General features: G+C 42.6%; 1 protein-coding gene across 5 annotated transcripts in view; it reads left to right on the forward strand.

Moving 5' to 3' along the window:
- The window catches only part of ralgapa1 (Ral GTPase activating protein catalytic subunit alpha 1), a 40,608-nt gene that overhangs the window by 7,894 nt on the left and 20,706 nt on the right, over positions 1 to 12,008 (forward strand). For 3 of the 5 annotated variants that reach the window (XM_079573005.1, XM_079573007.1, XM_079573006.1), the window contains 19 exons: positions 3 to 1,712; positions 3,403 to 3,527; positions 3,611 to 3,845; positions 3,925 to 4,110; positions 4,198 to 4,368; positions 4,457 to 4,650; positions 4,736 to 4,834; positions 4,897 to 5,052; positions 5,242 to 5,370; positions 5,462 to 5,587; positions 6,633 to 6,691; positions 6,837 to 6,945; positions 8,181 to 8,291; positions 8,386 to 8,454; positions 8,528 to 8,665; positions 8,750 to 8,933; positions 10,076 to 10,194; positions 10,608 to 10,727; positions 10,816 to 11,425. In XM_079573005.1, coding sequence (XP_079429131.1) covers positions 3 to 1,712; positions 3,403 to 3,527; positions 3,611 to 3,845; positions 3,925 to 4,110; positions 4,198 to 4,368; positions 4,457 to 4,650; positions 4,736 to 4,834; positions 4,897 to 5,052; positions 5,242 to 5,370; positions 5,462 to 5,587; positions 6,633 to 6,691; positions 6,837 to 6,945; positions 8,181 to 8,291; positions 8,386 to 8,454; positions 8,528 to 8,665; positions 8,750 to 8,933; positions 10,076 to 10,194; positions 10,608 to 10,727; positions 10,816 to 11,425 — 4,650 coding nt within the window. The remainder of the gene's footprint in view (positions 1 to 2; positions 1,713 to 3,402; positions 3,528 to 3,610; positions 3,846 to 3,924; positions 4,111 to 4,197; positions 4,369 to 4,456; positions 4,651 to 4,735; positions 4,835 to 4,896; positions 5,053 to 5,241; positions 5,371 to 5,461; positions 5,588 to 6,632; positions 6,692 to 6,836; positions 6,946 to 8,180; positions 8,292 to 8,385; positions 8,455 to 8,527; positions 8,666 to 8,749; positions 8,934 to 10,075; positions 10,195 to 10,607; positions 10,728 to 10,815; positions 11,426 to 12,008) is intronic. The other 2 variants (XM_079573009.1, XM_079573008.1) reach the window with 1 other exon arrangement.

Here is a 12,008-nt window from a genome sequence, read left to right on the forward strand (position 1 = left end):
AGATCTCGAGGACCCGCCAATTACACTGACCAGCAGGCCCATGCGCATGCGCCACTCTTCACAAAGCGACGAGACCCCCCCGGTGTCGTGTGGTGAAGTGTTCCAGGGCGTGTCGTGTGACCTGGACGGCCCGCCTCCTTCAACTCTTGCACGGAGCAGCAGTGCGTCCGACATCATGGAGCCTTTCATCGCAGAACGGGTCAAAGGTGAAGAGCCTGAAAGGGATGCCTGTTCAAATCTGAATCCTCCTCACGAGCACCCCACAGCTACTTCCTTACTTTCAGCCAATAGCCACGCGGCTCCACCACACTCACCCTCCTCTCCTTCTGCCTCCCCGATTACCCTTCCCAACGAGGTAGTGACAACATCAGAGACAGAGGATGATCAGAATTTGTGTAACCAATTTTGGGAGCAGGCCAGTTCTAAAAGCCATGATTCAAGTTCTGATTGGGTGAAAGACTGGGATTCTGCCTTCATTTTTTGTGCTGAGCGAGAAGTGGATGCAGAAGATAGTGAAGTGGGAACTGAGGTAGAGGATGATGATCTGTTCTCTTCTATAAGGGACTATCTCACTAACAAGGGAAGTGAAAACAAAGCGGAAGAAGAGGAGAGGAACTGCTCTGTTCCTGCACTAGAAAATAATGCAACTGTACCTGTTGAAACTGGCATAGCGAGGTCAGAGGCTGAATATGCTGGGCAAATAGGAGAAGTGAGGCAAGTGACACAAGTTCACACTGGCCATGAGGGCACGCATGCAATCAAAAGTGTTCGACATTGCAGTGTAGATTCGGCTGATGAGATTGAGCCAGATCAACGAAGCATTTATGAATGTCTAGAGCTACAGTGCCCATCACCCAGACTTAAGAGTAGTGCTAGTTTAGAAAGACACATTACGAACAAGGAGAATAAGGGAGAAAATACAGTAAAAAGTCAGAGTTCTAGGGAAGACTCAGGGAAAGCAGAGACATCAAGTATCAGCTCTCAAGACCAAACTGATGTGGAATCAGTGGAGTCCACAGATTTTATAGATGCTATCAAGAAGCATGGCTCTAAAGGGCATCATTCTGGGGGGGTTCATGTAAGCTTCCGACCTTCCACTGAGTCTGTCCAGTTTCACAATCCTCTCGAGAGCAAAGAGGCACATTGGAAAGCAAGGCTACGACGCCTAAGCCACTTCCACACTCACAGTCATTCGGCTGGAGACAGGCATGTGTCTGGGTCAGGTGGGAGGCTGGGTGCAGGTGGAGCAGGTAAGTTTGTGTCTGTGGCGAGTAGTGGCCATAAAATTGACCGAGGTGTAGCAGGGGCTGAGGGTACTGGACATCACAGGACTGGAGCTGGAGGGGACAAGGACCGACAGCAGAGTTCTGTACTGGGATCCAAGCTTAGCTCTGATGCACATTCAGAGTTGTCTAACAGTGTGTCATCAGGGGTACGTGGCCGCTTAGGACGTTCGGCATTGCGATCGCGGGCCTCTCGCTCACGCTCCCAGGAGCCAGGCACTGTCTCACGACATCACCAAGGTGCTATTCTTGGTGGTGTTTATAAGAGTGTTGTTCACGCTCTGTCGTCCAAGCCTCGGCCCCGTGGTCAGGGCTCCTCTCAAGGCTCGTCGCCTCAGCGACAGGCCAGAGCCACTATGGGTGATGCGTCGCTAAAGGATCTCTACTCCCATGTCCTGGGCTACTTTGGAAGAAAGACGTCCACTCCAGGTGAGGATTGTGACCAAAGACCTTCTTACTATGGACACATCATCTGTAAAGTCCAACCATAAACTGGAAAAAGAAAAAAACTCATCCAAACACAAACACCAACTCTTTTTCTTTTTGGCTGTTTTTAACCGGTTTGTTCTGATGGAATGATATTTTTGGCTGAACTCATCATCTCGCTGCTGGACTGAAATGTAAACTGTTGACGTGTTTTCTCTCGAAAGTAGCCCCTCCAGCCTGCCTCATTTTTTACAGACCCCTGCTACTCGCATCCCTTTCCTTTACCTCAGAGGCCCCCACCCTTTTTCCTATTACTTCTTTGGGCTTTGGGATTTTAACATTGTTTTCCTCCACCCTTTCTTCTTTTTCTCCTGGAAGTTGCATGTGGCCTCATCTGCCTCTTCCCTGGATTTTAAGTTGCTCGGAAGAAACCTGCACCTAAATGCCCCAAATGTCTCTAAAAATTACAACAACAGATTGCCTTTTACCAAAACCAGTGATATACTTAGAATGAATTTAACCGGGGTAAGGCAATCTACGGTTTGGATCAAATGATTAACACAAAAACAATCGCATTTAACATGTATGCCAGGATGTGGGTGTGAAATATCTTTCAGTCGTTGTCATTTTAGTACTCTTTTATTTAGTTATTTTATAGTATATATAATATAGTTTCGTGATTTTGTCTACACTCTGCTATGTATTTGAATATTTACAACTTCACATCTGTTCCTCATTCAGTTGCTTGATGCCAACTTAAATCAAGTAGTGTCAGACATGTGTTGGCTGCACTTCGCTTCCATCCTGTGGCTGTTGGTGGGTCTTAGCAAATAACCCAGTCTTCATTCATATTACAGACTTGTTATAATACTGAGATACTCTTTTGTCCACTAGATGGCAGCAGACATTTGATCTTGTTCTCCTGTAAAATGTATTTGCTCCCACTGCAACTTTCAGAATGTACAAACTATCTTATTAACATCTCAGAACAAACGCGATGCACCTTATCTCTGCTGCTGTTGATTTAGTTTATAATCTGAACAGGCGCATAGTGGACTATAATGGCTCTCCACAGTTTTACCCATAGTAACATCACTACACTAATACAGGCCTTTGGTATGCTGCTTATTTGGACCTAACAAGGTGTTGCCACTTACTCATTGGTCTTGTCTATGTGTCTGTGTGCATGGTGTAGCATAACTCCAGCAATGCTTTTTTGGTAAATTTTGATGTGCTTGCTGACTGTGAGGCTTTTTAACAATACCCTTTTCCTAACTTCCCCGTTGCAGTACATTCACATCAGGTTTAAAGAATTATTGTTGATTTGCCATTGGGTGTTATTTAATCCAATGGTATTTGTTTTACCATTAAATCCAAAATCAAAATTATTGCTGTCACATAAATCTTAAAAATTCTAGCACTATATCACACTACTCCAAATTAAAAGGGGATTCTTACTGATGGACGCAAAACACCCATTCATATACTATTCATATACATTTTTGGGCATTAAAACTATGTTCATATAGTGTTTGTCCTTTTTGTATGGTTGTTTTTGATTTGCGTATATTATTCCATTTTATAATTTTGTGTCTACAATTCCATCATTTGTGTGTGGGTTTACATGTATCAAAGTCTATGTTATAGCAAATTTGGCCATTTTATTTTTAATACATGTCCTTTGTCTGGATAGCAAACAAAGAGGAAGTGGTCCCAAAGGCCCGTCCTGTCTCCACTGATGTTGGAAGCAGCAATCCCAACTTTTCAGACCTCATGGATGAGTTTATCCAGGAAAGACTGCGAGCCAAAGGAAATATGGTGAGCGCAACACACAAAATAATCAGCGAGTGTTATACACGGAATATTCTGTTTGGTAATTGACGACGGTTTTGCTTTCTCAGGGTCGGCGTGGCAGCAGCCCGGGCAGTCTGGAGATCCCCAAGGATCTGCCCGAGCTCCTTGAAGGTGCTCAGAGTCCAGGATCCAGACCCTCAGATGATCCCCGGCCGATCGATGACCCGGGAGTTCCTTCTGAGTGGACTTCACCTGCAAGTGCCAGCGGGTCAGATGTCGTCAGCTCAGACAGCCAGTCAGATTCTTTCAACGCTTTTCAGTATTCAACCTGCAAGTTTGATAGTAAGAAATACCCACTGGAATTGTTGACACATGTGCACATTTTGTTAAGATTGATTATAAATGCAGGGACTTGTGTCAGATTTTACTTTTAGCTCTGAATCGTGTGGAGGAGGTGCAGGGGGGTCTGGAGGAGGAAGAGGGAGCTCTTTGGACCAGGACAGTCTAGGAGGGGGCGTGGCCAGTGAAGAACATGAAGTTGCCAGTCTCACAACGCTTCACATTGACTCAGAGACAAGTAGCCTCAGTCACACAGTCACTGTCACTGGTAGGAATTTACTAAAATTGTTGGATACAAAATGTAAAAAATTCTGATAAATATTTTCTCTTACATGCCACACATTTTCTTGTTTAGGTTCCGAGAGTGCATCTCCAATGCATTCTCTCGGAGGCTCTCGTTCCCAGACACCTTCTCCTGCCACAATGACGACGGAGCATGCCGATCACTCGCGCTCCCACTCACATACACACTTGCAGCTTGATCAAAAGCTCCACAATTCTGTCCTTCAAACACCAGATGACCTTGGTAATAATAATGCTTTAATGGATAAATAAAAAATATCTTCTCCCGCATCATGCTAGACACACAATGTATTGTTTGTTATTGATTATAGAAACCAGTGAGTTTCCGAGTGAAGACTGTAGCGTAATGGCGGGTGGCTCTCTAACTGGGTGGCATGCTGATGTTGCCACGGTAATGTGGAGACGGATGCTGGGCATCCTCGGGGATGTCAATAGCATCAAAGATCCGGAGATCCATGCTCAGGTCTTTGATTATTTGTGTGAACTTTGGCAAAGTCTCGCCAAGGTGTGTACCAACACATAGAGTCTTTACTGAAAATTTAATGACGTACATTCTCTGTAAAACTACTTTTTTTTAATTTCTTTTTTAGATAAGAGATAATTTGGGAATTTCTCTGGACAATCAAACATCTCCCCCACCACCTGTGTTAATCCCACCTCTGAGAATTCTCACACCATGGCTTTTCAAGGTAGTACAAACTAGGCAATCGTGTTATGTCTCTAACATCAATAATAAACTGTATTCCTGCAGGCCACCATGCTAACGGAACGCTACAAACAAGGAAAGCTTCATGCCTACAAACTCATCTGCAGAATCATGAAAAGGCGACAAGATGTTTCTCCAAATACAGACTTTGTCACACATTTTTACAACATCATGCATCACGGATTGCAACATCAAGACCAGGTACTTTGTGGGTTTCTTTTGTTTTGTACACACCTTTTGATGTTTTGTAAACCATAAGACTATGCATTAAACTAATAATAGTTCTCCTTTATGGCTGAATGCTATACTAAAAAATGGTAACCATTTGCAAGTCATGTTTTTGAATGCTGTACACGCCACACAGCATATCTGAAACTTGTTCCTATGCAGGACATTGTGAACACCATCATAAAGCACTGCAGTCCGAGGTTCTTCAGTATTGGACTACCTGGAGCCACGATGTTGATCATTGACTTCATAATTGCAGCTTCTAGAGTCACTGCCTGCTCATCACTGAATGTAGTTTACGTTTACTTTTTGGTTTATTAACTTTTTTTAAATTTATTCAAATTTTATTGTATCAATTAATCTGTTTCTGTCTGCCATCCAGGCTCCCAGAGTTGAGGCCCAGATCCTTCTTGGGTCTCTTGTTTGTTTTCCCAACTTCTATGGAGAACTTCAAGCACTGCATCCAACCACGGCTGATGTAGTGATCACCAAGTTTCCAGATGTCAAGGTATATGACATGTTTTTTATGATATAGCAAATGTTATTAGTTGATTGATTATCAAAGTTAGGCTACAGGCTATAAACCTCACTAAGCCAAGAACTGCTGAGACGTCCCACAATAGTACTCATTTTAAAATGAGCAGAACTGGAATGGTAGTGTGTTTCTTTAGCTGTACATGGGTATGTTTTACATGACTGCCTGTGGTTTAGCCCAAGTAAACCACAGGCAGTGGCACAACTTTCAGACTGCGGCGTCTGAAAGTTTGAATTGGGTTCTGAGGTCATTTCCATTTATTGCCAATGATACAGAATGGTGCAGCCTCTCGATGCAGTCAGCCTGAGTGTAGATTATTTAAGAAAAACCTTTCCTAAGACTTTTCCTAAACCCACTGTATTTTTTTTATTTTGCCCAACCCCAGTGTGAGCTGTGAGCAAAACTCTCCTACCGTCTACAGGCTTGTATACCTTTATTATAGGAGGTGTGTGTTAGAGAAAAGGCCGTGCGTGTGTACACTCCGTTACCTCACAGTGAAGTAGGGCAGGGTTTGATTTCAGTAGAAGAAAACAAAATCAGTTTGAAGGAATTTTTTTTCATTAACCCTTGAGTACATAAATCTAAATTAGCTTTTATTTTAACCTGTAGTTTAGGCAAAAACAACAGCTTATTCACCTTGAACAACTTAGTTGTGAGTGGACATTCAGGCTGAGCCTCTCTAAAGTAGATTAATAGGTTAATGTCTCATCAACAATTCATGTTACCATCCAGAGCTATGGCAGTTTTACTGATGTTGTTGTTTTTGCTTTATAAACACTGTATTGTCATGCAAGGCTGTATCTCTGGCCTGTCACTGTTTTTTTTATTGGGCAGAAAGTTGATAAGAATCCTTATGTGGTCATTAGCGCTGACAAAAGGCGCTCTAAGCTTGAATATATGACGCTGGTTTATTATTTAACTTAATGTTAGTTTCACAAATCGTTTGAAAAGATAAAGACTATCTGTTGTTTATTTTTCTTAACAACAACATTTACCGACCAGTTTCTCTGTATTTCAGGAGCACATTATCAAAACTATCCTGACATCTGCAAGAGATGAGCCATCCGCTCCAGCGAGGTGAGATTTATTGTGCATATTAAAAAAAGTACTATCATGCGTCTTTAAAGTAGCTAAATAAATTATTACGTTTAAATATATTCATGTTGGAAGTACTGGAGATGCTGTGAATTAGGCTTAACATCTTCTGTTTAATCGTTTGTAGGTGTGTGGCTTTGTGCAGTCTGGGCATCTGGCTGTGTGAAGAGTTGGCTCGTGGCACTCGACATCCTCAGATTAAAGAAGCTCTCAATGTCATCTGTGTTACGTTAAAGGTCAGGCATTAATCAGATCAAAAATGTATCCAATGTATTCTCGACGATCGTAAGCATTTGCCCTCCAACCAGAACGTTGTGGCATGAAATCCCATTCAAACTTATGGTGTTGTCTCCTTTGGTAACACACTTCATCCCTGTGTCAGTCACAGTGAGTGCAGTGTAATGTCTACCATATCACCAGCGATTGGTTTGTTGAAACAGAGGAACGAATAAATGAAAATAAAAAAACTAGATCATTTTTTTGGAACATACCACTCCATTCTGCATGAAACTTGTCAACATGTGTGGACCACAGCCGTCTCCATTTTAACTGATCCAGCAAATTCACACCAAAGGGATGATGCCAGATCAAAGCGGTGGCACTGGTTGTCACATGGACGCAAACTTCACAACTTTTCTAAACATCTGCTATCAAACACTATACACTTCAATAAATCTACTATTTTACTATTACTACTGTATTACTATTATTTTCCATGTGGCACACTGTATAGTCCTCTGGTAAAGTACAGGGTATTTATTTTTAACAGTCTATCTTTGTACTCTTGATTAAAACAGACTTACTGCTTGCTCACTAATTCTTCAATATGGCTCATGGATTTATGGGTTGAATACTTAAGCTCCCTGTTCTGGGAAACATTGTTGGATATTATTGCTAATGTTTAGAAATGGAGAAATGGCCATAGTTGGTCTTGTCCATTTCAAAATAAGCCAGGCCAACATTTGCTGTCTCATCTGTGTCCAAGTGGCTCAAGATGGACACACACACACATACCTTCTCCACCTTGGAATCCCCAGCTTGTGTATCGGCAGCCAATGGCCCGTTAGACGCGGCTCTACCACACACAACTGCGCTTGCATTCACGTACTCCTGGGAGCAAACCCTGGACCATCAATATGTTTGGTCCTCCTTCAGATAGGAGACTAATCCAGAGGGAGTGCCACAAGCTGTGTCCTGCACACACACACACACACACACACACATGCATACACAGACCAGCCAGTAGCCTCAGCCATGGACTCCGGGATAGACTTGCATATAGTCACTCATACATACAGCTTGAGGGATTATCATAGTTTCATTCAAAGGCTCTGAATTCTGAGTTCCTAGTCCATAGCTATCTAATTGTAAAGGGCCCAGTAAAGTTATTTTTGAGCACCTCGCTTTTTTGTGTGTCTTGAATCAAAGCACAGCTATTTGACTTTTCATCCATTTATTTCTTCTTTTTCAGTACCCAAACAAAAACGTAGCTTTAGTGGCATCGGACATTCTTCACCTTTTGATCAGTTATGTCGATCATCTTCAGAACTTCCCCCCTGACACTCCAAAGAAGATTGTTGAGGTAACACATTTATACCAAATATATTGACTGAGAATTTCTCTATTATTTTTGTACCTTTTACATGGTTAATATTATTTGCGTTGCATGCTTTTAGGTCTTGATCGCCACAATCACATACTTGTTGCCGTCTACTGAGTCCTCTCCTCATGAACTTGACAAAAGGGTAAGATCAACTACATATCATTACATTTGTCTTTGTGCCCCCTTTCTTTATTAATATGCGCTGTCTTTCTTAGCTGGTGGTATCTTTGCTCTTGTGCCTTCTGGACTGGGTCATGGCTCTGCCTCCTAAAACACTCCTTCAGCCCGTTCACTCGAGGAGCCCTCCAGAGAAAGACCACCCAACCAAGACTCTTTTAAGCTGTATTTACAAAGTATGCTTGGATTTGCTTTACTACAGTGAAATACACACAAATGTTACAAAGAATAACATTCAGCTGTTCTTGAATTCTCTCCAGGTGTTACATGGCTGTGTGTATGGAGCCCAGTCTTTCAGTAGTCCAAAGTATTTCCCCCTGCAGCTGTCGGACCTGTTCACTGCAGACTACGACCCGTTCTTACCTTTAGAGTGTCTTCGAGAACCAGAGCCCCTCCACAGTCCGGACTCTGAGCGCTCCAACAAACTGCAGCCTGTCACCGAAGGTAAAAAGTATAATGAAGAAGATTGGTTGATTAGATACTAGAGCTCCCCCATCACGGGACTCTCCTCTCCTGACTGCCCAAGGGATTCCCACGGGTCCCGAGTTTTTTTTAAGGCACATTCTCGAGGTCATTGCAAGTCATGTGACCTGCACCAAGAGATAGCAGCAGGGTTGAGTTCAGGGTGAGAGCAAGGTGCGCGGGGATCTAGTAGTCTACGTGACGTCCGTTTAAAAAGGGTAGTATGCATGGACCAGCTTCAGTTAGCCCGCGTAGTACAATTTTACGATGTAAATCAACAACATGCATGCAGCACTCACTTTTTCCATTGCAGAAAAGCAACTAGAAAATAAATGACATTACCTCCTAAATCTGAATCCAACTGAATTAGTGTTGTTATAAGTTTGAATAGAATAGATGTCTTTAATTGGAATATACAATCAGAGGAATGATACAAGTGGAAAATGTCCTTTGTTGGTCTCACGAAGAGAAATGAAACAAAATCCTATTCAGTCCCTTATGTCACATTTGGGACTTTGTGACCCACTGCCTCTCAGGAAAGATTGAGGGAGTTAGTTGTGAGTGTGTATGTATGTGGCTGCTCCGTGAGTTCGTGTGAGGCTCTGTATTGTCCCCTGCTGGGAGGTACCAGGACACCGTGACTAGTCTAATGACTGGAGCACCTGGATAGACCATGCCCCTGCTTCGGTCTTCAGTTTCTCTACCCTGGACTTCGAAGCTCTGTTTTTGTGTAGAATTATTTAATTAACCTGTATATTGTATTGTTGCATTATATATTATTTCAAAAACTGTTTTTATTTTTATTTTACATTTACTTCTATTGTAATGTCTGCTTTACCTGAAATTGAGGAGATTGTGGAGAATGTCTTGTCAATACATATCTGTACTCGGCACACAAAGTCGTCAATAAGGAGCTGTGTCCCACTGTGTGCGTAATGTGGTTGATTATCCAGGATCTGCTGGCAGCACAGTATGTGTCGGCATTGGGTTCTTCACAGTGTGGGACAAACTATGCAGACTCCATGCGTGACTTTTTCTGAAGACATTTTCAAAGTTCTTCTTTGGATTATTTGTTAACAGATCTTTTCTTTATGTGTGTGTGTGTCACATTTTTGTCTCTACAGTTCGGAGCCGTATCCAACAGGGTCTGGTATCCATTGCGGCCAGAACAGTCATCACTCACCTTGTCAACCACCTGGGACACTATCCCATGTCTGGAGGGCCTGCTACTCTGTCCAGTCAGGTACAAACCTTAGGCAGTTAAATATGAATTCCTCTCTTCACAAGGAGAAAAAAAATATTTGCATAGGGTTACCTGTTGAAAAATAATGATGCTCAACACATTATATTGCGTGTTTTGCTAAATATTTTTGATAAAACATTTTTTGCAGCTTTTCAAATTTTTTGGTTGCCTGTTTGTACGAAATGCACGTTACAAATAAACTTGCCTTGCCTATTCAGTTTACTTCTTTGAAATATCCAAATCTTCCCTTATTCTCTTATTTAGAAAAATGTAAGATAGAAAAGATAGAAAAGATAGAAAAATCTTATATGCAATGGCATTAAAAAGCATTTTATTTGACACACCGCTATCGCTATTAACCATGTTTGAACTATGCCCTCAGTGGAGTAATGATTATTTGTTTTGTTTGGTAGGTGTGTGAAAACCATGACAACCCTTTCTGTGAGAGTGCAGATCTTGGGCCAGAACTTTTCCACTCACCAAATCTGCAGTTCTTAGTCCTAAATGGGTCCACGCTACTCTCCGTACTTCAGGTATGTAATTGTACTTTTCGCAATGTAATACATGGCTGTTAAATGTATTAGAAGTTTCACATTTCTATATTGTACTTTTGACTTATAGATCCGATCAGAGTCGGGTGTTCCAGGGGGTGGTATGACAGCTGGTTTGTCCTCTGCTCCTGCTTGCGTCCGCGTCATTGTCCGAGATGTAGCTGGGAAGCACTCCTGGGACTCGGCCGTGCTCTATGGGCCCCCTCCTGTTACTCCGAGCAGCCCAGCACATACTCTACTGTCTCATATACAGGCAACGCACACCACGCATCTCCATTTACACACTCCACCGGGAGGTCGGGCCAAAAGAATGGAAGTAAACAAGGAAGAGGAAGAAGAAGAAAGTTGCCAAGACGATGACAACTTTCAGGAGGAGGAGGAAGAAGAGGAAGAAGAAGAAGAAGAAGAAGAAAGAAAAGTTGTTGAAATGGAGAAAGGAGACAATGAAGAGAGTGAAGCTGAGGATGAAGAAAATGAAGAAAATAAGAAGGAACAGGAAGTGGATGATGAGGCCAGCAAAAGTGAACCGGCATTGGAGCAGTCACTGGCCCCACCTCTGGCTAAGCGCGTGTGTCGGGAGGCAGTGCCAGCCTGGGATTCACTAATGGAAGGAGACGACGCTCTGGATGAAATGCTGCAATACTTGGGATACTCCAGCCCCGAGTGTCTACAACGAGCAGGTACAGTTTTATTTTGTTGACTTAATTGTCCCAATACAGAAAATTATCCTCTGCATTTGACTCCATTCTTCAACCTGTGCCTTAAAGCAGTACTGAGTAACTTGTTTACGTGAATAAATCCTTTCCGTAGTCCCTCTGGAGGTAATACAAGTGTTAATGGGATGATTTGGGGGGCCTTTCATCTCCCCCTGGTGTCTCTGGCCAGAAAACCACACTTGCAGCTTTCCCTGCTCCAGCCGAGACCCAATACACACTAATGGAATCACGAAGAAGAAGCTAACAGGCTAACGAGCAAAGCTGTGAGCTAGCACCACTTAGACAGTATTTACAGCCAAGTTTGATATGATATATGAGTGAAAAAATATATATCCATTGTGTAATTGGATGTACAATATCCCTCTCTCCTTTTGTCTTTTCTGTTAGTGTAGTATTTACTCTCACGGACAATTAATGAGTAAAAAAACGTAACATGCTACAACACCTGCAGTGGCGCTTATGGCCTTTAGGGGCATGAGTTACTTAGTACTGCTTTAAGGCAGCATGTCACAAGCAACAGCTTCATCTCCAGGACTGCGTCTGAAAC

The sequence above is a fragment of the Gobius niger genome (assembly GCF_951799975.1).
Source record: "Gobius niger genome assembly, chromosome: 16".
NCBI classification, from domain to species: Eukaryota; Metazoa; Chordata; class Actinopteri; order Gobiiformes; family Gobiidae; genus Gobius; species Gobius niger.